General features: G+C 40.5%; 1 protein-coding gene across 1 annotated transcript in view; it reads right to left on the bottom strand.

Annotated features, from left to right (window-relative positions):
* Positions 1 to 8,487: 8,487 nt before the first annotated feature.
* LOC142497426 (vomeronasal type-2 receptor 26-like) overlaps positions 8,488 to 27,841 on the bottom strand; it is a 90,629-nt gene continuing 71,275 nt past the window's right edge. Inside the window, exons 5-6 of the mRNA XM_075605200.1 lie at positions 12,032 to 12,155; positions 8,488 to 11,441 (exon numbers count right to left, since the gene is read on the bottom strand). Of these exons, the coding sequence (XP_075461315.1) occupies positions 10,519 to 11,441; positions 12,032 to 12,155 (1,047 nt within the window). The 3' untranslated portion in view covers positions 8,488 to 10,518. The remainder of the gene's footprint in view (positions 11,442 to 12,031; positions 12,156 to 27,841) is intronic.

Below are 27,841 nucleotides of genomic sequence, written 5' to 3'. Positions count from 1 at the left end.
TTCCAGTAGTGCTCCATCTCTCCCTGCTGAACCTGCTTAATATGCATCAAACCCACTGTACATGATATGCTTTTTCACAACAATTATTCAGTCTTTATTGGATTTTTTTGTTTGTGCTTTGAACGGTGTTTACCCGTTTAATTTACAAGATACTACATTTAGAAGGACGTGTTGTTCTTATTCTATATTATGTTAACTATATTTAGTTCAAGTTCTCTCTTTATTAACTAGGCAGGTAATATCTACTATCAGACCGGAAATATAAAGTATTAATACTGTGATAATACCATTTATGGATCTAGGGGATAGCTTCACAGCTATCAATGTGACAGTGTACTGAAGTCCATAATTGCGTTGAAAGATTTGGAGATTCTGTCACCCAAACTTTTCTCTCAATCTTGGGAAATTCTGGTCAAATTCATGTTGTTTGCCCTGGTTTTACATACGTAGACATTTTGATTACTCTTAAGAACTCTGAGCTCATGCCAGCAACAAAGTATTCTCATTTAATTTACTCAGAACATAAATTAATCTATTCCCACTCTTTGCATATCTGGAGAATTTGTGTTGCATCTAGAAATTACCTATACAGTATATAGTTCAGGCCCGTGCTTTCTTGCTTTCTTAAAATATTTATTGTTTTACCTGTCCATGTTTTTAAAAACAAAAAATATATGTATAAAAAAAGTATTTTTTACAATTTATAGTCACTATTTTTAGTGTACGCATTTGACCATTTTACTTGGTCACTTCTTGCTAAATATATGCATATAGAGTATTGTATCTTCTCTATATTCATGTGATACCCATCAATAGAGAAACTTAAAAACAAAAACAACAGCAGAATACGTATTGCTTATATGCTTGTACCTAACCGAATATTCGTTTTTGCAGTCATTTCAACATTGTAATGGTAAAGGCTTTGTTTTTATTTTCAAGAGAAGCAAAAAGTCCTCTGGTGATTTTATCTTTTGTATCAGGTATAGATGTTGAATGAAATTGAAGGGTTACTTAAAAAAGTAACCCTTCAATTTCATTCAACATCTATACCTGGTACAAAAGATAAAATCACCAGAGGACTTTTTTTTAATGATGCAGTGAAGATGTAAAAGAAAAGGCAAATAAATACAAATTAGACTAAGTATGGCAGAGGCTGTAAACAGATATAATGAATGTACTATACTGTACAAATAATAAGAGGACCAATGAAGTTATGGAAGAAATATATCATACAGTAGAACACAGAAATAATATTTGAAGACAGTTTAACTACAGTTTAAGAGACAAGCAAAAGAAGATATTAATTAGTAATATAGCGCAATTTTATGAATGTGGAAACCAGGTGTAAGATTGTAGCACTTTTTGCAACATGATATAACAGGTGTTAAAGGTTTTTACATTGGCTAAAATTAGATTTTTTTCAAGTTTCGTAGATATATGATAATCTTTTTGATGTACAGAAAAAGTAACAGATTTAAAAATATATTGTCTAAGAAAGGGATGCCATAAAAAAAAAAAATGGGCCTTTATCACAGTACAAAAACACACTACGTTTACCTAAAAGTCCACAAAGGTGTATGAAGCATTAAAACTGAATAAAGAACATAGCTAATCACAATGACTTCAAACTTGGAGAACATTTCCCTAAAGTAGTTTTAGATGTTTTCTTACTGTAACAAGAATCTGTAATATAATGTTTACAAGAGCCCTATACCATGAGGGTCAGTGCAGGAGCAGTGCAAACCTTTCCTACAATTCTTAAAACTAATTACAATAAAGTCACTTACCTTAGGTCACTTGGAGAGTGGAACCAACATCTGGTTCACAGTCAACTACTTCCCTTACAGGTAGGTAAGTATAGCTTGAATTTTAACACCACTTATGTAAATGGCACTTACACTATGGGATACATATTGTTTTTGGTAAAAAAAAATGAAGTACTGCTGAGAATAGAAAATGAAACGCATGTATGGTTTCCTTCCTGGCTTTGTTGGCTTATATTAACTTCAGTTTGCTTTTGCAGGTTAAGGTCTAAAGGATTTGATGATGGTTCCAAATGCACTGTGATTTTTAAGTAGCTCCAGTAAATTCATGAACAGTTTTGGCCTCAGTAGATTGTGGTGTCTTTGGCAGGCAGGCGCTGTGAATGCATGTGCCATGCTCTTTTATTCCAAGCATTACACTTATATTTTACCCCAGTGTAAACTCATCCAAGAAAAGCTCATGGGGTGGCAGCTATTAAGAAAATAATAAACAGAACAATTATACAATTACGTTAAAAAAATTCTGGTGTTAACCTGTCCCCTCCAAAAACATAAGGAAATGAAGGAGAATAACATGACAGTTGATGATTCTGTTAAACATTTGCAGCATTTTTCTCTTTGGGATGATGTTTGCCCTGTGGAAATAGTGAAAACCTCAATGTACAGGTGAATTCGTAAAGATCTTTAAAAAACTCTTGTACTGGGTTAAATTTGAAAACAGACAATACTGCAGCAATTGTACTTTGTTTCCAACTGGAGCCCCCTTTCCCTATGCCTACGGGAAACTACGCGGGCGACTACGCGTGCTACTATACCTGTTGCTCACAGGAGGCCTAAGCCTACACCACTGGGAGCCTGGGGTGAGCTCTTTCTCCTATAGTGCAGCGCCTCTATCTATGAGGGATTCTAGCGTCAGCAGTATAACCCCTCACAGGAACTGATACAGTAATGAATACACACACGCTATGTACCAGTAACGTGTATTTACTGAACACACATATAACAACCATATAATTGTAACCCACAGCCCAATACCCCAACACTTGATGGTTCTCCCAAAGTACGTAGGATGCCAATAACATATAACCCTGGTGTACTTCCCATTGTCAATCACACCCAATGTATGAGGTAGTGCTACCACTTTTAACCGTTGGTGCACTTATACCTTCCTGGGCACTCCTGTACCCAGATGCAGCTTGAGGAAACATAGGATCAGTCAGGTCCCACCATGTGGGGCCTCCAACAGTCTCGTCTCTCCTTATGAGTCCCGATCCGCTGTGCGAGTAGCAAGAGTATTAGATTTTCTCTTATGGATATGACCATGTCCAGCTGGCAGGGAGTCCCTACTTCCGAACTCAGCTTCTGAGCTACATCATCAGTTGGTTGAAGCCTCGCATGCAGCATCACGTCCTAATGTGGCTCATTTGAATTCCCCGAAACAAATGCCACAGTCAATCTCAACCGGTTGCTTCCTCAGGAAACCGTGATAGTTACCCCGGTATGGGTGGGTTTAAATAACCTTCTTCATTAATAAGTAATTGACAATTTGTTCACTCAACTATGCATATAATCTTACATGAACAATGTTACCAAAATGGCTGAAACAATGTAGATCGTTCTTCTATCCTTAGGTAAATCCCATGTTTGAATCCTATCTCATTCAACCCTTAATTAAATTAAGCTTTCACCCCTAGGCAGAGAACACACTGTTAGAAAAAACATCTGTTTGAATGTGCCTCAGATGTGCTAATTAAGCAGACTGAACTTAACTGTCAGGTGTATATATATATATAGCATGTAATTGTACGCAGCGCTTTACAGAGACATTTAGCAGGCACAGGTCCCTGCCCCGTAGAGCTTACAATTTATGTTTTTGGTGCCTAAGGCACAGAGAGATAAAGTGACTTGCCCAAGGTCACAAGAAGCCGACACCAGGAATTGAACCAGGCTCCCCTACAGCAATCTCAGTGTCAGTCAGTGTCTTTACTCGCTGAGCCACTCCTTCTCAGGCCACATAAACCCAGGCAGAACAGCCTTAAGCTGTCTGCAACACATCTCCAAGTAGGACATTTTAAGTGGCAGTAAAACTGAAGTTTAAAAGGAAGTTCAAAAGAAGTGCAGAAGTGGACAACACCTACTGGCCCTGATTCCTGCATTTAAACTACGCTGGTAAGGAGGATATTTTCTATCCCAGACTGCACATCTCAGCACTTTACTATTGCTGTGATGTCGCCTTTACTATTTATATTTGCTATGGCCTCACTTCTTTTCAAACGGTGTACTTCATTCTACCAGCCTCAGTATGTTTCTAACTCTATTCATATATCTCCATCTCTCCTTCCTTCACCACTTCTCAGTTCACATGAACTCCTTTCTTACCTGTGCCCTCTGTCACTACACAGCTGTATCCCCTGCACTAAAAAAACACCTCTATAAATCATTTTCACACATTCTCTTTCTATCCATGCTTTTCCTCCTTGCTTCTGGAATAACTCTCCCAATCCTGGTCCCTGTCTAATTCCTACATGCTCTCCTTCCCCCTGCCAAATGCAACCTCTACTCCTTCTGGTGTAAACTCCTCTAACCTCACACCAATCCCCTGTCAACCTCCCTCCTCTCTCCCATTCTCCTGTGCCCTTTGGAAAGCTCACTCCCTTTCTAACAAGTTCCTCTCTGTGCATGACTTCTTTCTCTCTCACTCTCTGCTTCTATTTTCTATAACTGAGACCTGGCACTCAGTCTGACTCTGCTCTGGAAGCTGCCCTCTCTCATGGTGGCCTTTCTTTCTCCCACACTCCGCACCCTGATGGCAGGGGTGGAGGCGTGGGGCTCCTGCTCTCCTCTCTCTGCCGTTACCAAACCCTTCCTATTCCTCCCTCTCTTGCTTTTCCCTCCTTTGAGGTTCACACTGCCAAGATCTTCTTTCCCCTCCCTGTCCACGTGGTGATAATCTATCGCCCACCTACCTTTACTCATCCCCCTTTCTCTCACTTTGAATCCTGACTCTCTTTCTTTCTCTCCTCATACTCCCCTGTTCTTCTCCTTGGGGACTTCAATTGCCACATTGTTGACCCCTCTCTCCCTTGGGCTTCCCGCTTTCTCTCTCTAACCTCTTCTTTTTGCCTTCAACAGTGGACTGCAGCCAGCACCCACAAGGATGGCCACTACCTAGACCTGGTTTTCACAAAAAAAAATTCTCTCCCTGATTTCTCCATTTCAGTCTCTCTGACATCACCTCATCTCATTCTCTCTCTCACTTCTCCTCTTCTCCACCTCCATCTACTCCTCGGTTCTGCAGAAGCCTGCGCTCTATTAACCTACCAGCCTTTGAGTCCACTTTACGCTCCTCCCTTAACTTTCTCAGTTCTGCTACAGACCCTGACAACCTTGTCAGGAACTACAATGCTGCCTTATCCTCCTCTCTTAATCTACATACCCCACTTTCTCTCTGCCGTCCTCGCCCTTCTAACCCCAGACCCTGGCTAAATTCCCACATGCGCATGCTGCATTCCTCCACTCATTCCTCTGAACTACTTTGGAGGAAATCTCACACTCTCGCAGACTTCCTTCACTACAAATTTATGCTATCCTGTTTCATCTCTGCCCTGTCTCAAGCTAAACAAACCTACTTTACTTCACTAATCAACACACACAAGGATATAACCCATGCTGACTCTTCTCTGTCTTTGACTCTCTACTCAAACCACCCTCAGCTGCCTCTTCTTCCTCCATCTCACCTCAGGACTTTTCTTACTCTTTTAAGGAAAAGGTGGAATGCATACGTCAGGACATCCCCTGTGTTTCCTAATCCCATCCTACAACGCTTCCTAACTCTCCTCCTGCCTTCCTTGACTCTTTTTCCACTGTATCAGAGGAGGATGTGTCACTGTTGATCCCCTCTTCTCCCTCTACCACTTGCCCTCTTGACCCCAATCCCTCCCATTTCCTGAAACCTCTTGCTCCTACTATAATCCCTCTGCTCACACACATTTTTAACTCCTCCCTCTACTCTGGTACCTTTACGTCCTCCTTCAAGCATGCAACAGTTATACCATTACTCAAAAACAGCAAGCTTGACCCTACCTGTCTTTCTAACTATCGATCTGTCTCCTCCTGCCTTTTGCCTCTAAACACCTTAAACGTCTTGTATTCTCTCGCTTGCTCCATTTTCTCAACACCTATTCTCTCCGAGACCCTCTACAATCTGGCTTCCTCACTGCTCACTCCACTGAAACAGCCCTCACTAAAATAACTGATGACCTCCATGCTGGCAAAGATAGAGGTTATTACACTCTGCTCATATTACTCAACCTCTCTGCAGCATTTGACACCATGGACCACCCTCTTCTCCTTCACATTCTCCATACTCTTGGTATTTGTGACAAAGCTCTATCCTGGATCTCCTCTTACCTCTCCCATCGTACTTTCAGTGTCTCTTTTGCTAACACCTCCTCCTCCTCTATCGATCTCTCAGTCTCTCGGTGTGGGTACCCCTGGGCTCTGTCCTGGGACCTCTTCTCTTTTCTCTGTACACACTCTCTCTAGGTGACCTAATAACATCTTTTGGGTTTAAATATCACCTCTATGCTGACGACACACAGATTTACGTTTCAACCCCCGACCTTACACCTGCTGTACAAACCAAAGTTTCTGAATGTCTCTCTGCGATATCATCCTGGATGGCCCTTCACCGACTTAAACTTCACATGGCAAAAATTAGGCTCCTCTTACTTCCTCCCAAACCTGGCCCTATTACTTCCTTCCACATTACTGTTGGAAGTTCCATAATTCACCCAGTAGCCCAAGCACGCTGCTAAGGGGTCACACTCGACTCCTCTCTCACATTCTCTTCTCACATTCAAAACGTTTCTAAAACCTGACGCTTTTTCCTTTGCCATATCACAAAAATACGCCCTTTCCCCTGTTGCTTGACTGCTAAAACTCTGACTCAGGCCCTCATTCTCTCCCGTCTCGATTACTGTAACCTCCTGCTGTCAGGCCTTCCTGCCTCTCACCTGTCTCCCCTATAATCTATCCTAAACGCTATTGCCAGAATAACTCTACTCTTTCCTTAAATCTGTCTCCGTGTCTCCCCTCCTGAAATCCCTCTTCTGGCTTCCGATCAAATCCCACATCTCGCACTCAAATCTCCTCACTTTTAAAGATTTACACTCTTCTGCCCCTCCTTACATCTCATGCCCTAATTTCTCATTATGCACCAACCCGACTCATGCGTTCTTCTCAAGGATGTCTTCTTTCTACCCCCTTTGTATCTAATGCTCACTCCTGTCTTAAACCTTTCTCACTGACTGCCCCGCACCTCTGGAATGCCCTTCCCCTCAATACCCGACTAGCACCTTCTCTTTCCGACTTTAAGACTGACCTTAAGACACACTTGCTTAAAGAAGCATATGAATAGCACTGTGGATATTCTGAGCACATGATACAAAGCTTGGCCCCCTGCAGACCCACTTACCAGAATTTCCTCCTACTGTCTCTGTACGTTCTCCCTGCCTACCAATTAGATTGCAAGCTCCTCGGAGCAGGGACTCCTCTTCCTTAATGTTACTTTTATGTCTGAAGCACTTATTCCCATGACCTGTTATTTATGTTATTTGTTATTTATATGAATACCACGTGTATTACTACTGTGATGCGCTATGTACATCAATGGCGCTATACAAATAAAGACATACAATACAATCTCTAGCCTGACTTTATAGAATATTTTTAGTCAAAGATAATGTCTCCACAATTCTTTTATGGAATAGGTAGTTTACTTAATTTGTCAAAAATGTTTAAAAAAAATAACGCACAACAAAAAACTATTACAGCATGACAAGCTGGAGTCAACATTTCCTAACATTGACATTGCCTTATAAATTGTACTATCAATGATGGTTACAAACTGCAAAGCAGAAAGATCTTTTACAAAGTTGCTGCTTCAACTTTACTGAACATTCTTTCCTTGATGACAATCGAATGAGATGTACTTCATAAAATCAAATTTGATTATGTTATTTGTGACTTCACAAATTAAAAAAAAAAACAGAAAGAGACATATAGATAAATAAAATGTTTGTGTTTGTAGTAATATTTGCAGAATTTCAATAAAGGTTTTGAACGCTGGTCAATAAAAACATAGGCTTGCCCCTTAAAGCAAACACACGTTCCACTTCACCAAATCGAGCAGCGGTGCCCAAGTTTAATTTTCAAGTGTTACCAACAGGTTACATTTTCAGGACAATACATACCTAAGAAACCTGTCTTAGTGATGGTTAAGGGGAGGCTAAATGGCTAGTGCCGGGATAGTGCCCTCCCCCCATTCCCCCTAGAAGTTTGTGTTATATAGAGAAACCTGGAAAGTCACTATTTGGTAGTCCTCGATAATTGAGTTTGGGCATTACTGTCATAGAGGCACAACAGGAAAAAATGTGCTCCTAATCTATAATTTCAGTCTAGGTTTTTTATTTTTATTTCTACGTGTGATCGAGGTAGGGTGTGTCAGTGGGTATTATGTACCACCACAGTTTTACATACAAACTGAGCGTATGACTACTTTTTTACTTTACAAATGTATACTTCTACTTTCTTTTAAAGATTGTTTTTTAAGGAATCTTTCTCCCTTTGTTTTAAGAGAGTAAATACTTTAGAAAGTATTCTAGCATTGTCCAAAAAACATTGCCCCTATGTGTATTGTGGAAGAAACTGAGTCCCACGCTGATTTTTAGGTAAGAAACTTTTATTGCAGCAGCTGCTTGAAAGAGAAACATTTACATACAATCCAACATCTCTGTCTGATATAACATAAATGAACTAATCTATAAACTCTGAGCAAACTAATTTATACCCCAAAAAGGGGCGGGCATGCATCATTTCACAATGTCAGTCTATATGACTTCATTGGGCATTCTGCTTCTTTATCCTTGTTTCCACATAGTTACTGGTTATACATGTTGCTACTGTATATATTTTAACAGACTAGGCATACAGAAAAACGTATGTGCCTGGCAACCTCATTTCATCCCCCTCCCCCCTTCCCTTTTCTCAAGGCCTACAGCTGTACCTTTCTCACCTGACTCTACAAGTATAACAAGATAAGAAAGGCAAGGGGCCCAGCTAACACAAAGGAACAAATTTCAGCATTTCAATAAGGGAAGTAAAGTTTAGAGAATAAAAATAGCCTTTCTTTACACATACACATACAGTAATCTCACTCCTACAATGTACTGTTATACAGAGCATGACTTTTCTTATAGCTATGGTAAAACAAAAGCCTGTTTACTGTATAGTTATACATAGAAATAATGTGAAAATAATATTCTTCCATAGCATCCTGCTTAGCAAATGTTGAAATCAGGCACAGCTCCCTTCCCTTTTTAACGTACTGCAACCAATATGTACGGCTATACTTATAATAGGCCACTGAAATGTACCTAATTGGTGAAAGAGTTAATTAGAGCTTCTAACATGATTGAGAAAACTTGTGGTTCACAAGTTTAATGTTTCCTATGCTGAAAGTAATATTATTTTTAATTTCAAGATATATTGTTGTTTTTCAAGATTTTATTTCTATTACTCTAGGTTTTGATACCTTGATTAAGCGGTAGAAATGCTTTTGCAAAGTTAGTATTATTCTACCTGTAGATTATGATGATGGTAAATATTTTCACATGTTTTCTGCAATGGTTATTCTTTGAAACAGCAATCTTCTTTTACATTATTAGAGCCTCATAAATCCAACCCCAGGGCTGAATATTGTTAGTCATGTCATGGAATAAAATGGCTGACGAGAGGACATTGCCAATGAGATCACCCTCACTGATGGCAGAATCCTCCATAGCATTGAGAAATAACATTTATCTGGGACAAACTGAAAAAGTGATATTTTCTATGCCTTAAATATTATGGTCTGCTTGATAGCAATGGTAAATTAGTATATGTGAATTGCCACAGGAAGCGGAGGGCAGCCATCTTCCAAAAGGGCAAATGTTCTCTTCTTACTATGTTCTTCTTACTTAACTAGGGAATCTGGACCCTAAAGTCTAATATAAATCATATTATTTTAAATCATATTATAATGTTGTTTAAAGTTAAAGTATCATTTTATTAAAAAAAATATTTTTATATGTTGCATTCTTTTGTATGTCAAAACTTCAGGCACTGAATCAATACACAGATTATAGACATGTTGTTGTACATGGGATTATTTAAATATATATTATTTTCTAGGTGTCATTGTCTAGGTGGTAATGTTGTTTTCTGATGTGTGAGCCTTAAAGCCATACAGTATGTTATTTTTAATGTGAAAAACGGGATTAAACCTGGAGAATTTGGGGTTCCTTGCAGGTATGGACCTTTTTTTTTATTGAACCAATGTGAGTAATACAAAAACAATTGACCTATTAAACACAAGATTTGAAAAACAAATAGTCCACGTAAACATAATACCACTAGTTGGGGTGATTCATTTAAACGTGCATAATAAGTATCTTTCAAAATAAGTATCATCCATCGTATATGGTGTAATTTTAAGGAAGAATGAGTATCTCCTCTTGTCTCCGGTGTCAGATTGTTATTTGCTTGTTCTACATTTGAAGATTAACCACAAGGAAAAATAGAATGTTTCTGAAACTTATAAACAGTCAGACCCACATTTTTACATCATTTCATGAAAATCCAAGACTGTTTTTTAAGAAGAAAACTTGCTTTGAGCTAGTGTAATGTATATACATTAACATCTCTTTATAGGGCACTATTTAAATTTGTTGGTCCTGGAAGCCCCTCTGCCCATGAGAAATTCTTTAGAATTTAGATCTGGTCTCAGTAATATGATATAACATTTGGGGAAGAATATACATGAGATTAACCCAGCACTGGAAGACAAGATTGAAAACACCTCCACTGCCACCATATATTTCCCCTTGGTGCTAAGATAAGCAGGGATGAAAGACAGCCAAACAGTGACAAACACTAGCATGCTGAAAGTTATATAGTTGGCTTCATTAAAACTATCAGGCAGTTTCCTAGATAAAAAAGCCACCACAAAGCTGACTATTGCCATTAGACCCATGTATCCCAGCATACACCAGAATGCAGTAGTTGAGCCTTCATTGCATTGAATAATGATTGTGCCTAGTTTATAGGATGTGTTTCTTTCCACAAAAGGAGGAGAGAGACACAGCCACACTGTACAGAGGATTAACTGCACTGATGTGGAACTAACAACTATTGAGTTACCCAGCTGAGGTCCAATCCATCGTTTCATGCTACTGTTGGGTTTTGTGGCTCTGAATGCTAGGACTACCATGATAGTTTTGGCCAAAATGCAAGAAACACTGAGAGCAAATACAATGCCAAAGGCAATTTGTCTGATGATGCAGGTTACATTCATAGGCTGACCAATAAAAACAAGAGCACAGAAAACTGAGAAGAGGAGAGCGATCAGCAGGACATAACTGAGCTCTCGGTTATTGGCTTTGACTATTGGAGTGTTTCTGTACATGATGAAGATGAGCAATATGATGGCAGGAACAACTGCTATGGTTACAGCTGTGACACCCAAAGCTGCCCCTAATGGTTCTTGGTAGGAAAGGAATTCTGTAGATTTTTTTATACATTTATTTTTTTGTTCATTAGGCCAGTAGTGATCAAGACACTTCAAGCAATCCGTCATATCTGCAATTATAGAAATAATTATTAGTGTCTTTTATATTTTATAGATATATGTTTTTGTCATTAATTAAACTTACAGTTGTGTTTCTCCTATACAATAGGTGCAAAACGCTTGATAAATCTACTGTCTCTGTTTTATAAATATTAACATCTAAACAAAGTAATTTAATGCTTCATTTACATTTATCTTGCACCCAATAAAACGTAAAATATATAAGAAATAATTTCAATTATGTTTTGAAATGCCCAATGTAAGAATTAATATACCTCTTTGATCCACTGTAGGAAATAGCCTAGTAATGGCTATGCCAGATAAAGTGATAAAACTACTTGTTTTAGTGGCCAGCTACATGCAATCACACATATCCTGTACATCACATTGATCATCTGTCAATGACTTAAGTGCTATGCAATTAATACGTTATCATACTTGTTTTGGGGACCTGGAGTTTTGAAGAATAAACAGTTTCATAAATTGAAAATACAAACTCCTTTTCCAGCCTGACCAGTTATTTTAACTTTCTGTAACTTGAAGTGCTTAAGATAAATTAATTTAGGACATACAGTATTAAGCTGGAAACAACTTTGCGTACCAGTTTGGTTGGAAATTTCCCCTTCATCACAAAGGATACAGTCAAAGCAGCAAAGTGGCTTTCCCGGCCGAATTGCTTTCCTATACCCGGGTGGACAACTGTTACTGCAGACGGACAGAGGAACCTTGAAATGTGAAGCAGAGATGAGTCAATTTTATGGGAGTCAAAAATAGTAAACACTACCTACAACTTGTTGACTGTAGAGTAGACAAGAAACCTATGAGGGTATCCCCATGTCATCAACAGATGTCCTATACATCAAGCAAAAGCTCTAAGGAATACATGTTTAAAACAGATTGAATGCTAAAAAGTGACATGCTTTGTGTGCTTGTAGCCAGGGTCCCGGCGGTCGCCCTGACTCCCGGTTCTCTTCCCCCATACCTCCAGCTTTGCGGGGGCGTTGCGGGGGCAGGACGCCGCCATGTTTAATGTTTCCACGCACGCGTGACAGCTTCGCACATGCGCAGAGGTTGGCAAGGGTAGCGGTGGCCATTACAAGTATGCAGGAGCTCTTGAAAGTTGTGCATGCTCAGTTAAGAGTAGCGACGGCCATTACAGCATCAGGCATGCGCAGTAGAGATCGGGCACGCAGTCCCCATAGCAAGGAGCTCCCATAGGGACTACAATTCCAAGCAGTCCCTGGGGCTGCAGCACAGGTGACTCATTACAGCCAATAGGGCTCTAGGATTCCCGCAGCAGAGATATAGAAGACATTGTTGTGTGCTGTGTGTTTGTGAGGAGTTGAAGCTGGGAGTGAGACAGGGGAGGTTGTGTGTGCAGGGGTCAGGGACCCAGTGCACTAGGCCCATAATCCCCTAAACTCCAGCTAGGTCCCAGTCATTGGAAGGTTGGAGCTTCTACAGGGACATGCCCTAGCTAGGGAACGGATCCCCTTAGCAGCCAGGTGTATTCTACTACAGTCAGGGACACAGCTGTGGGCACGTGGCCTTGCAAGTTTGGTCTTGGATATATAATACACACTAGATGGCGCTCAATATTTTAAACACAGTGCAATAAAATCCTAATATAAACACTTAGTGGAAAAATGTGAAAATAATAAACACAAAAAGGTAAAGCCACTCAAACCCTTAGACGGACTGTTTCAAGGTCCACACGAAACACAGGTAAGAAAATACCAGGGGAGCGTTGATACCTTTAAAAAGAAAAAAAGTCAAACATTGTGCAAACTGTAGCAATATGTAAATGGAGCTCCCATGCGGGCACCACAGACTAAGGCAAATGCCAGACCAGGGTTCCACAAAAGGAACTATATGGAGGAGATAAATCTTAAGAAAGAGAGGCACACGAGCAAAGTTCAAGTAAAAACACACAGTTTATCCAAAATGATAAAAGTGGAGGCTTACAAAATCCCAGTGGGAAAACAGCATTGACGTTGGTGATCGCAAGATCACATCACCGTGTCTCTGCAGCAGCAAACCGCCACGGTACACCAAAGCCTGGAGCCGTCGCGTCACTTCCAGTCTTGGGGCCGTTACTTCACTTCCGGTTACGCCGCCGGTAGGAAAGCAGCTACACGGGATTCCAGGCAATCTCTCCCTCTCGATCAATGGGGTCACGCTCAACGCGTTTCGCCGTTCTAACAGACGGCTTCGTCAGGAGTAGCAATGACCTGTCCTAGGTGTCTTATTTATACCCATACACCTATCAATATCCTCTCCTCCTATAGGATAATTGATAGAACATCCCCAAATGACGGGCAAATCAATTAAATGCTACCGCACACAGGGATATACATATATATTGAAACAATTGTAAACATTTATTTATACAATAATAATAAAATAGTTTAATAATACGAAAGTATGTTAAAAATACTAATTCTAACTTATCTTTACATTCGTAGTGAATCAAACACTAAAACATATTAAAAATTAAAATTCAATCTATCACATACATTAATTACTTTCTAATAATTACTGCTTATCATAGTAGATGGCGATAGATGAATCTTAAAAAGACAAAGAAATTTGATTAAGAGACAACATAATATCAAATTTCAGTATGCATACACAAAAATGAAGCATATTTTTAAAGGAGTCTTAACCATATTCGACATAGATCGGAACACAGATCTGAACCCCAGACAAAGTAAAAATACCAAAAAATTGTGTAAAAGTGTAATCCCATCAAAATCATATACAGAATGATATATAATAAAAATGAAAAAAACTAAAGAAAAACACCGAGCTCAAAATCCACATTCAAGCCTTGCGGCACTAAGGTTTTGAGAGAAAAGATCCAAAAGCTCTCTCGTTTTTTCAGTGCAACATTTCTGTCACCACCTCTCCAGTGGGACAGGACATGTTCCAGCACTGTGAACCTCAGTCCTGAAGTGCCACCCTGGTGTATTGTAATAAAGTGATTGGATAAAAAATGCGTTGTGACACCTCTACGCACATTACCAATGTGTTCCAGAATACGTGTTTTAACTGGCCTAGTAGTCTGGCCTACATATTGCAGCCCACATGGGCACTGTATAAGGTAAACCACGTATTCTGATCTACACGTAATGTGTTGTTTAATAAAAAACTTTTCATTAGTTATATTTGACTGGAATCCAAACTTGTCCTCCAATCTATATCTACAAGCCAGGCATGTAGTTCACCCAAAAAAAACTTTTATTTGGGGTAACCACCTATTTCCCTCTTTAGAGACTTTTTGCAGGGCACTAGGTGCTAGTGAGTTCTTTAATGATTTAGCTTTTTTAAAAATAACTATTGGTCGTTCAGGTACTATTTCACCTAAAATGGAATCGCTTTGTACAATGTGCCAATGTTTGCATATTATCTTAGTTATTTTTTCGGATTGTCTATTAAAGTTGGTAAGAAAAGTAAATTCAACATTTTTATTTTTCTTAACTTTCTCTGAGTTTTTTTATAAGTTCTTTCCTTTCTAGACACCCTACTTTTTCTACTGCATCCTGAATGACTTGTTCTTCATATTTCTTTTCCCTAAATCTTTCTTGCAAGAATAAAGATTGTGTGTTGAAAACATTGCTATTTGAACAATTCCTCTTGACCCTACGTATTTGGCCATATGGTACATTTTGTAGCCATTTAGGGTGATGACAGCTAGAGGGTGTGATGTAATTATTTATATCGACGTCTTTGAAGAAGGTTTGAGTACTAATCTCTCCCTCTTCTATGAGCACAGTCAGGTCCAGGAAATTAACCCTTTCCCGACTGTACTCACAGTTAAATTTAAGGTTGAGCAGATTATCATTCAGATAGTATATAAGTCTTTTAAGACTTTCCTCATCCCCTCTCCAAATAAAGAATATATCGTCGATATATCTCCGCCACAGGCACAGGTCCACACCCAGCTCTGCAATGGACAAAATATGGTCTTCCTCCCATGAACCCATGAGAAGATTTGCATAGCTGGGTGCAAACTTTGTGCCCATGGCGGTACCACACTTCTGGAGATAGTATACTCCTTCAAACAGGAAATAATTATGCTCTAGGATAAACTTTATCCCATCTAGGATAAAGTTTGCTTGTTCAGGAGGCATGTTAATATCCTTTGATAGCGCTCTATCTATGGCATCATGTCCATCTTTGTGACTAATGCACGTATAGTGTGTATTATATATCTGTTTGTTTCTTTTTAGATAGGCTACACTATTTTTCACTATGGAAGATATAGAAATAGATAACAACTCCTCCAATATTTTCTCTAGAAGACACACTAGATCTGTGGACTTCAACAGCATTCTGAAATTAGATTTGGACAGTGCCCCTATTATAGGGGAAGCCAATATTCTTGCATCAGAATTTGATAAATTGGAGAAGTTGTTAACTAAAGATATAAAGAAATTTTGGGACTACACATTTTTAGAGCAATATGTCTTAAGTGGGAGAGTCCCAAGAGGTCTTAGAATTAATAAGAATCCGTCCATGGATCTGGAAGATGAGAGCTTCCTTGATAAGTGGTATGGTCTTTTAGAGAAATGTTCTAATGACCTAATGGGTCTAGTGATAGAACAGCAAAAGCACCATGTGTCACAGATTGATATAGAGGTGAAAGAAATTGAAGAGAGAATTGGTACTTTAGATCAGACCACACTCTTTAAAGAGAAAGATGCCCAATTGCAAAAGAAATTAGACAAACTTTGGAAAAAGACAATTACAAAAAAAGTAAAAAAATTCTTAAGAGATGAGGAGGATTATAAAGACGGCCCCCCTAGAAAACTTGAGAAAATTGAACCTAGTATTGATAAAATGGTGGATTAAACCATCCAAAAGACAAACAAAACCCCTAAAAAACCTTCACCCAAAAAGGATACATCTAAGGGAAAGAAAAAACCTAGAAAATATACCCCTAACAAGACTAGGATAAGTCCAGAAAGGGAAAATTGGAGGACAAAATCATATAGAACTCCACACCAACAGGGCAATAAATATGCTAAAACACAAGTAAGCATAGAATTAACCCCGAAAAGATCTATGAGTATAGACTATGACTCAGAAGGGGAAATTAGTATATACAATAGAAGAGAACAAAGAGAAGCCCAGAGAGACAAAATGTTTCAAAAAGGTGGTCTTAAGTTTAACAACAAGAAGGATTTTTTAGGGGAGGGGGGATCAACTTCATTTCAGGGAACAAATTCGTATGCCCCACTGATGAGAAGAGACCACTCTCGGAAAAAAGGAAAAGGGAAAAAAACGACGAAAACGGGGAAGGGGACAGAAAGAAGTACCCAAAGAAACCCAAGAAATAGGTAAAAATATCTTCAATCTGAGTTCTAGGGTATTAACCAAAACTGAAGAGTCCCTTATTTCAAAAGGTTTGAAGTTCGCCCCCACTGTAGGCTCTAGTAACTTTGGCCTATTTTTAGATGCACAAAGATTTTTAAGGAAATTAACCATTAAAAGATTTTTTAGGCAAAAAGAGGTTGAGCTCAGAACTAGTGAGAATTCAAAAATGGATCTAATAAAAAAAGATGTTACTCAATCTATTAAAAAGGATATGACCCAATCCCATGAAAATGCACATATTGTGATACACTCAGGTTTGAAACCATCATCCACCTTTTACCCTAAACATATGAAAGGTAAAAATTTAGATGTCTTTACGCAATTAGTTCAGAAAGATTTTGAAAAGTTGGTAAGTTCAGATCAAAAATTTGATAACAATCTGAGTAAGAATGAAAGAGACGCCCTCAAAACCCTGCATTGTTATAAAACAAGCTGATAAGGGAGGAGGAGTGGCTATCCTGAATAGGGAAGATTACATATCTGAGGCATACCGGATTTTAGGTGATAAACATACATATACACCTTTAAAAAAGAATCCAACCTCAGATTTTCTATGTAAAATAAAAAAAACTGCTGGTTAAGGGAAAACAAGATGGAGTTATAAACGAGAGTGAGTATAATTTTCTGTACAAAGAACATCCGATCAGACCCATCTTTTACTATCTCCCTAAACTCCATAAGAGTTTAGTTAACCCCCCAGGAAGACCCATAATAGCGGGTATCGATTCCCTGTCATCAAATTTGTCTGCTTACATAGACACGTATCTGCAGAAATATGTGAAAGAACTTCCGTCTTATCTAAAAGATACTACAAATATTCTACGTGTTCTAAACAATCAAAAGTGGGAAGAAGGATGGTTTCTTGCTACATGCGATATAACTTCACTCTATACTGTACGTGCATTAGTTACAAAGATGGACATGATGCCATAGATAGAGCGCTATCAAAGGATATTAACATGCCTCCTGAACAAGCAAACTTTATCCTAGATGGGATAAAGTTTATCCTAGAGCATAATTATTTCCTGTTTGAAGGAGTATACTATCTCCAGAAGTGTGGTACCGCCATGGGCACAAAGTTTGCACCCAGCTATGCAAATCTTCTCATGGGTTCATGGGAGGAAGACCATATTTGGTCCATTGCAGAGCTGGGTGTGGACCTGTGCCTGTGGCAGAGATATATCGACGATATATTCTTTATTTGGAGAGGGGATGAGGAAAGTCTTAAAAGATTTATATACTATCTGAATGATAATCTGCTCAACCTTAAATTTAACTGTGAGTTCAGTCGGGAAAGGGTTAATTTCCTGGACCTGACCGTGCTCATAGAAGAGGGAGAGATTAGTACTCAAACCTTCTTCAAAGACGTCGATATAAATAATTACATCACACCCTCTAGCTGTCATCACCCTAAATGGCTACAAAATGTACCATATGGCCAAATACGTAGGGTCAAGAGGAATTGTTCAAATAGCAATGTTTTCAACACACAATCTTTATTCTTGCAAGAAAGATTTAGGGAAAAGAAATATGAAGAACAAGTCATTCAGGATGCAGTAGAAAAAGTAGGGTGTCTAGAAAGGAAAGAACTTATAAAAAACTCAGAGAAAGTTAAGAAAAATAAAAATTTTGAATTTTCTTTTCTTACCAACTTTAATAGACAATCCGAAAAAATAACTAAGATAATATGCAAACATTGGCACATTGTACAAAGCGATTTCATTTTAGGTGAAATAGTACCTGAACGACCAATAGTTATTTTTAAAAAAGCTAATTCATTAAAGAACTCACTAGCACCTAGTGCCCTGCAAAAAGTCTCTAAAGAGGAAAATAGGTGGTTACCCCAAATAAAAGTTTTTTTTGGGTGTACTACATGCCTGGCTTGTAGATATAGATTGGAGGACAAGTTTGGATTCCAGTCAAATATAACTAATGAAAAGTTTTTTATTAAACAACACATTACGTGTAGATCAGAATACGTGGTTTACCTTATACAGTGCCCATGTGGGCTGCAATATGTAGGCCAGACTACTAGGCCAGTTAAAACACGTATTCTGGAACACATTGGTAATGTGCGTAGAGGTGTCACAACGCATTTTTTATCCAATCACTTTATTACAATACAACAGGGTGACACTTCAGGACTGAGATTCACAGTGCTGGAACATGTCCTGTCCCACTGGAGAGGTGGTGACAGAAATGTTGCACTGAAAAAAAGAGAGAGCTTTTGGATCTTTTCTCTCAAAACCTTAGTGCCGCAAGGCTTGAATGTGGATTTTGAGCTCGGTGTTTTTCTTTAGTTTTTTTCATTTTTATTATATATCATTCTGTATATGATTTTGATGGGATTACACTTTTACACAATTTTTTGGTATTTTTACTTTGTCTGGGGTTCAGATCTGTGTTCCGATCTATGTCGAATATGGTTAAGACTCCTTTAAAAATATGCCTAATTTTTGTGTATGCATACTGAAATTTGATATTATGTTGTCTCTTAATCAAATTTCTTTGTCTTTTTAAGATTCATCTATCGCCATCTACTATGATAAGCAGTAATTATTAGAAAGTCATTAATGTATGTGATAGATTGAATTTTAATTTTTAATATGTTTTAGTGTTTGATTCACTACGAATGTAAAGATAAGTTAGAATTAGTATTTTTAACATGCTTTTGTATTATTAAACTATTTTATTATTATTGTATAAATAAATGTTTACAATTGTTTCAATATATATGTATATCCCTGTGTGCGGTAGCATTTAATTGATTTGCCCGTCATTTGGGGATGTTCTATCAATTATCCTATAGGAGGAGAGGATATTGATAGGTGTATGGGTATAAATAAGACACCTAGGACAGGTCATTGCTACTCCTGACGAAGCTGTCTGTTAGAACGGCGAAACGCGTTGAGCGTGACCCCATTGATCGAGAGGGAGAGATTACCTGGAATCCCGTGTAGCTGCTTTCCTACCGGCGGCGTAACCGGAAGTGAAGTAACGGCCCCAAGACCGGAAGTGACGCGACGGCTCCAGGCTTTGGTGTACCGTGGCGGTTTGCTGCTGCAGTGACGCGGTGATGTGATCTTGCGATCACCAACGTCAATGCTGTTTTCCCACTGGGATTTTGTAAGCCTCCACTTTTATCATTTTGGATAAACTGTGTGTTTTTACTTGAACTTTGCACGTGTGCCTCTCTTTCTTAAGATTTATCTCCTCCGTATAGTTCCTTTTGTGGCCCCCTGGTCTGGCATTTGCCTTAGTCTGTGGTGCCCGCATGGGAGCTCCATTTACATATTGCTACAGTTTGCACTATGTTTGTCTTTTTTTCTTTTTAAAGGTATCAACGCTCCCCTGGTTTTTTCTTACCTAAGTTTTGTCTTGGAACAGACCTCTTCAGTGATAGAGACTGTCTTCACAGTGGGATCGTCCGGAGAGACACCAACCCACGTGGAGGCGGATTAATCTCGGGATCGGAGGATCCTCTGCGAAGAGATCAGCGGGCCCAGGTGCTGGCGCACTGGGCAGGTATCGTAACTAAGTGCACCAACAAAATACACACACATTGTGGGCAGCGCTGTCTCATATACCAGTGAGGTTGGGTGGGGGACTTTTGGATTGCTGTGGACACGTGTGGGATACATGAGGTGTGGGGTATAAAGCCCTTCGAGGTGTGTGGATAGTTGTGTCTTTAGTGGTTAGAGTGATAAGATAAGTCATTACAGTAGAGCGTTAAGAGATATGTTATGTTCCAATAAAGCCTTTTTCTATTTTACCAAGCTGTGTGGTTCATTGTAAGAGTGTCCTGTGAGGGGCTGCTCCCACTCTGCTGGGATCTCTCACAGGTGGAGGCGCTGCACAATATAGTAGTACGAGTAATTCACCCCAGGCTCCCAGCGGCGGAGGCTTAGGCTCCTGCGAGCCAAACAGGTAAAAGGGCAGCACCGGTAGCTAATTACAGTCACCACCCATTAATCTCCCTTAGGGGTGGGGGAAACAGGGCTACATACTGATTTATATACTATTACCCAGAATCCCTACCTGCAACTTAACCACAGCATGGCATGTGGCAATGGAGCGAATTAAGCAGGTTTTGGAAGCTATGGAAGATATGCAGATATAATCATGTACTCACTGGTGTTGCTGTACCTTGCACAGTGGATGGTGTTATTGCTTTTTTATTACTCTCCTGTATTATTGCTTTTGGTTTGCAACCACTAACAGGCTTCATTCACAGTGACGGATTGGTTACTAAGGTCAAGGGAAGCGTAGCAGGGTTTAGCATAGCATCTTAAAGTGACAATCTTTAAGTGAATATGTAGAAAGACTGTAGTTATATAAATGCATGTATTGTTCCTCATGCAAGATTATAACTTAAACTGATGTGACATTGAACTAATTGATTTCTCTGTTCACCCACAGGTATGTTTAACCCATTGAATCCTTTGTAACCCCTGTATACAATAATCACCCAACCAGATTATAATTGTGATCTCTGTCTCTCTCAACATTTATATGCAGACATCTTCCTCTCCCATCATCCAAATCCCTCTGCAATCCCTGAGCAGACCCAAGCATTGAAAATGCAGCACACTTTCAGTAGCAGGTAAAATGCACACATCTGCTGTCTGCTCAATGCACACACTAACTGGACTTACAATAGCTTCAAGCAAAGTTACCCACCTTTGTGATAATGAACCTTCTACTTTCCTAAAGTTTGCTATTTACTGTGGCCTCATGGAAATGTTTCTCTCTCTGTCAACTGCAAACTCCTCCCTCCTGTCCCACAGCCAATATCATCATCCACCCTGGACGACTTAAAAGCCTTGCACTATCTACCAAATGTTGGAGGAGAACTCTGAAAACCTTACACCAAAATCATAGCCTGCAAACAACTACTCACATTTCTATGTATACTGTTACTCTTTAGCAGGGTTTATTGCACTGAACCAAGGCCCTCTCTTTTCAACTCTGTCCCATACAACTGAGAATATCCCTTTCAAGTAACAAAAAGGACCATATCCATATAAATATCCATATCCTGTTGCCTAAACTGGGTGAACTAAGGGCATGGAGCCTTATGCATAAATCCAAAGCCATCATTCTCACAGAAACATGACTAACTCCTAATACCCTTGATGCAAATATCGCCATTCAGGGATACTCCATTTCAAGGCAACATAGATCAAAGAGAGAAGGAGGGGTGTTACTTTATGTTGAATGAATACTTTGTTGGGTGTGCTAATTCCCTATTAGGAAAGTGCAACCCGAACTACAAACATGAAGCACAATCTTGGAAAACACCTATAGCCCCACCCTGTCCCAAAACTGCCCACAATTTTCAGTAACTGAAGAGGAGAATACACAAGCGCTCCTCAAATTAAAACTAAGCAGCCAATGTAGACCTAACCTATGGCAATCAAAGTTACAATGACTCGATGCCCAGTCATTGCCATACCACTTGCTTCTCTAATTATCTCCATTTTATCAGCTGGCCATATCCCTAAAACCTGGAAAATTGCCAGAGTTGCCCAATCTTCAAAGATGCTGACAAGAACACTGTTTGAAACTACAAACCAATCTACAGTATCTTCTCCCAATACTATCCAAAGTCATTACTATACCAAGGCAAATTTCCTTAGCCAACTCCAATCTGTCTTTTGTCCAAAACACACCACAGTAACTACCCTCCTAAAAGTTTGCAATGAGATCCAATGTGGAATGGAACTGGGACAACTTACTTGTGCAATATTACTAGATTTTGCAAAAGCTTTTGACACTGTTGATCATGTTATCTTGCTAAACTAACTGTAGTGCTCTGGAATAGGGGAACATACGTTAAACTGGTTTCACTCCAACCTTTCAGGTAGATCCCATCATGTGTCAATCTCAGGCTCTAACTTCAACACTTTGGATATCACCTGTGGTGTCCCGCAAGGCTCTGGTGTGGAGCCCCTAGTCTTTTCTGTCCTCATCATTGATCTACCTATAGCTGCTAAGGGAGCTTCAATGCGGATGACACAATATTGTATGCAGATGACACAATGTTATATGCACACAGCCCTAGCCTCTCTCACTTTGGACACATACTTCAGTCTGTTTTTTCGAGACTTGAAAACTGGATTTATTTTATACCTTTTCCATAATGCATCCCTGAAATGGTTAAGCGCAATAAGATTCGATGTAACCCATGGAAAGTGAACCCCCTTACTCGTGAACTACATAGTGGGGCATGGGTATCACAGATTTTTAAGAAATCTGTTTGAAAAAAACAACAAGTGCAGAATTGGGGTCAGGAATCAGATTTATTCTGAAACAAGGGCAGTTAGTAAGATTGGCCATAAATTATTGCTGGTTAAAGGTTCTACATGTTCTAGTGAGTAGAACTTTAGGGCTTGATTTAAGTACAGTAATTTGATTTTCCTTACAAAATACACTATTGCATGGTCACTACAGATGTCATTTAGGATACCAGAGGATTCGATTCTATTGGGACAATCCAATCTAACAAGGAATGTTTGTAATATTTTAGGTTTGTCCTTGTGGTTTGGGAAATTAGTTGGATTAAATTCAGTAACTTGAATTGTGTGAAGATGTTGTTTTTAGGGTAAAGCCAATTGAAGTTGAAATCCCCAAGAACTAACAGCTGATTCTTCCCATTCAGAGAGGAAGTTGTGCCCAGAATATTAGTCTGGGACTGTAGTGGGGCGGTAATACAGAGGCGACACACTTTATTCTAACTTGGCTAGTTCCGCAAATTTCAGAATATCCCGGTGATGTTCGGTTTTGTATCGTTTTCGCCCGGAGTGTATTGTGTTATTTTCCCGGCTGTGATTTAAGCATTTTATTCCCGCTGGCTGCAATACTGCAATGCCGTGTAAACACACATGGGGGCGTTTGCGAGCTGTTGTCTTTGAAGCCATCCCCTATAACCCCTAACATACAGTACTGTACACATACAGTACTGTATATGCACATCAATAGATAAAGGGGAAGGGCAGTGGGAACAGCGCTAATGCAATTTATATAAAAAAAATTGTGACAATTAAGCAACTAACATTTACGAATACACCCTCAAATGTTGGAGTGGAGGCAGCCAGGAAAAAAATACAGAGGCGACAAGTTTTATATAAATTCGGCTAGTTCCGCAAGCCGGGAAATCTCCCGGCTTGCTAGCCGAATCCCCTCGGCGTGCCGCGCGTCACCGATGCGCGGTCACGCTTCATCGGGTGCCTGCGCCCGATGCGCGCGTGCCCAGGGCTCCCCGAGGGAGCCCTGGTGTCCCGCGATGTGGGGGACGGCGGTGGGAGGTTCCGGGGGACTTGGCGGACCCGGAGAGGGGAGGGAGAAGCCCCGATCGGAGGAACGTTCCTCCGAGGCTTCGGGGCGCGCACGGGACACCCCGGTGCGCGCCCAGTTACTGTCGCGGCCGAGACCGGGTAAATGTTTAAATAAACTCGGCCGCGACAGTAGGTCATACAAACCAATATACACAGTAAAAACACATAAACCGGCGTCTCAAAGAAATAAATGTCTGACCGAATATAGTCCAAGTCAAAAAGCTGGGATGAGTTCCAAGGAAGTATCTTCAATGTAGTCTCAGACAAACAAACATATTATAAGACCACATAGAAAAAAAAAGATCATAGTGCAACTAAAAACAAAAAATCACTGATAAGGTATGCAAAATAAGATAGCAGTTTAATACAATGAATAAAAATAAATATAAAAACAACAAACACTTGATTGTGGGCAAGAAACACTTATAAAGCAATGGCATCCAGTGAGGCTAAAATTAAAACCCTACTTACAGCAAGGCTGATATATGTAAGCCTGTAGCACAATGTCACTTGGCACTCCGAAGCCTGGGAGGGAGATGGCACAGCTTTACCCCTGGAAGCTCCACACACTCCTGGGGTGGACCTTCTTTTGGTAGAGACATTTGGCTTCCTTCCCTGTTAGCCTTTAATCTTTCCCTCCATAGAATTTGGCTCTGAGAGCTCCCAGCACTCGCGTGTGTCCTTCCCCTGTCCCTGCCTAAAGTGGTGACGTCACTGACTATCGCGAGACCTCTGGTCCGCGTGGTTTGCCTCAGTGAGTCCCCCGGCAGCACTGAGCTCAGGCTGTTGCCTGTTTTGCTTCCTGCTCATGTGCTGACTCGTGGGTGTGTGGACAGCTGTGGTTTTCGGGGTGTGGAGCCTCAAGAGCGGTGCTTCCCAGCGGTGTGGAGCTTCCAGAGGTAGAACTGTGACATCTCCCTCCCAGGCTTCGGAGTGCCAAGTGACATTGTGCTACAGGCTTACATATATCAGCCTTGCTGTAAGTAAGGTTTTAATTTTAGCCCCACTGGATGCCATTGCCTTATAAGTGTTTCTTGCCCAACAATCAAGTGTTTGTTGTTTTTATATTTATTTTTATTCATTGTATTAAACTGCTATCTTATTTTGCATACCTTATCAGTGATTTTTTGTTTTTAGTTGCACTATGATTTTTTTTTCTTTTTTTCTTCTATGTTGTCGTATTATATGTTTGTTTGTCTGAGACTACATTGAAGATACTTCCTTGGAACTCATCCCAGCTTTTTGACTTGGACTATATTCGGTCAGACATTTATTTCTTTGAGGCGCCGGTTTATGTGTTTTTAATATGCACATCAATGATACTATGGGCCGGCGGGGGCGAGATGTGTTTGCAGCAGAGAGAGATCCGCTGCTATCTCTGCGCAAACATCGGCACATTAAAAATTATTTAAAATACATTTTTATTCATAGTGTACATGTGCAGAGGGTCTCCGGAGCTGAACCGAGTTGGTCTGGGGACCCCCTGCTCCCCGAGATACAGACCCCTTTATGAGGTGTCTGCTAAACTTCCCTGCTTTGACTAATCTGTGTAAGCCCCCCTCCCCCTATTGTGTCGGTTAAATTTCCCTGCCTGCGTTTCTGTGAGTGCAGTGTACTGTATGTAAATGTGGGGAGGGGGAGGGGGATCCCGTGTAAATAACTACACCCACAACCACTACCCACTACCCACCTGCACATGGCCCCTCCGCTGCTGCAAAACAGAGACAAAAATTAAAACATACAAAGTAATGTCCCCAAACCCCTTAATCACCATAGCGGTTATTAACTGCTACAGTCATTAAGGGGTTAACCCAACCTCACCCACCACTCGGGATGCCTACATACCCTCCCACACTAGCCCCCCCCCGTGAGGCCTAAACACCCTCACCCAGTACCCACAAGGGAGGCCTACCCACATACCGTTGGGGAAAACCCCCCTCCACCCCCAGTACCCACAATAAAAACAATACAGTGACCCACAATAAACATCATTCTATTTATTAAATACATTACCCACCCCCTGTGCCCCCCCATAAATACATGATTTATTCTTTTACATACAGGGTTCATAACGCAGCCCCACGCGAAGCCCACGGTGGGCTGGCGGGGCACCTGGACAGACCTACAGGGTACCAGCAGCCCTTTTTAAACAGGTTCTGGAGGCCTGCTGGTGGGTCCCGCCAGCACCATGGCCCCCAGGTGGTCTCCTTGGGTCACAGTGGGCCACAATTGGGTCCCCACGGTAGGCCCGCGGAGGTCAGACCCACAGGTGTCTGCGGGGCCTCGGGTGGTTCCCACGGGGATCTGGGGAACTCACGAGTGCTCACTACGGGTCCGCGGTGCCCCCACAGAAGTGGGACCACACATCATCATCCCCGCACCTACGGGTCGGCGGTGCCCCCACAGAAGTGGGACCACACAGCTTCATCCCCGCAGACTACGGGTCGGCGGTGCCCCCACAGATGTGAGGCCACCGCTTCATCCCCGCATGTGTCACCCATGGAACCACCAGCCTGATACCCAAGGGATACCCGAGGAGACCCGCAGGTGGTCTCCAGAGGTCCCACGCAGAACCACGGAACAAAACCTGAATGTAAAAAAAATAAACCTGGCCTATACATTCAATATATACACCCCCCCCAACACCTACAGTACAATAATGTGCAAAATAACTATTATCCAGATATGGATAATAGATTAATTGCCCATTATTAAAAACATTAACTAGCATATTAAATTATATAAAGTACTACTGACCTCATCAATACGAAGTGTCCGTCGCCAGCAACATCCTTGTCTTGCCCACAAAATACATAGCCAATACAAAGCCAATACATTGCAATTACATTCAGATATCAATTAACCCCTTAAACACCTTATCAGATAATAACCGCAAAGGTGATTAAGGGGTTAAGCCACACTGGCCCGATACCCACCCTTCACCCATGAATTTGTACAGTGGCTTCATCATGCAACTATATATACAGCATATATATATATATATATATATATATATATATATATATATATATATATATATATATATATCTGTGTATATATATATATATATATATATATATATATATATATATATACAGATATATATATATATATATATATATATATATATATATACAGTATATACTTGTAACGAGTTTCCCCCCCCCCCCCCGCAATCGCAGATTATACTGTGGGAGCGGAGAAACATACAGTGTTACCATAGGTGTGTGGTGCGTTACCTGCTGGCTCACAGGAGGGCTGAGCTTCCGCCACGGGGAACCTGGGGCAATTATACTAGGGGTACTCACTTACAACGATGCAGCACCTCCACCTGCGATGGCTCCCACCAAAGGGGGAGTGGTTCCTCGCAGGACAAACACAATAATCCCATACACGGTGAGATATAATAAATAGTGACTTTACTCCTCCTGCAAAACAACATATCACGGCAACATCATATAACCTGTGTCCCTCTCTAGAGGAGACACTTACAGCGTCGCGCAGGACGCTTCCCCAACACTAGGTGATCCCACCCAGTCTCCCGAGAATCCCACCCAATGTCCCGCACTCTTGGAGAGAACGTGGGTGACTGCGCAGTCACAGTTACACTAAGGGCCCGTTGGTGCACTTAGAACTGTAGGTACCTGCCGAGCACTCCGGTACTCGGATCAGCAATGCTTCACAAAGGGTCAGTC

Source organism: Ascaphus truei, chromosome 6 (assembly GCF_040206685.1).
Source record: "Ascaphus truei isolate aAscTru1 chromosome 6, aAscTru1.hap1, whole genome shotgun sequence".
NCBI classification, from domain to species: Eukaryota; Metazoa; Chordata; class Amphibia; order Anura; family Ascaphidae; genus Ascaphus; species Ascaphus truei.
This window is presented reverse-complemented; position numbering and strand designations above follow the sequence as displayed.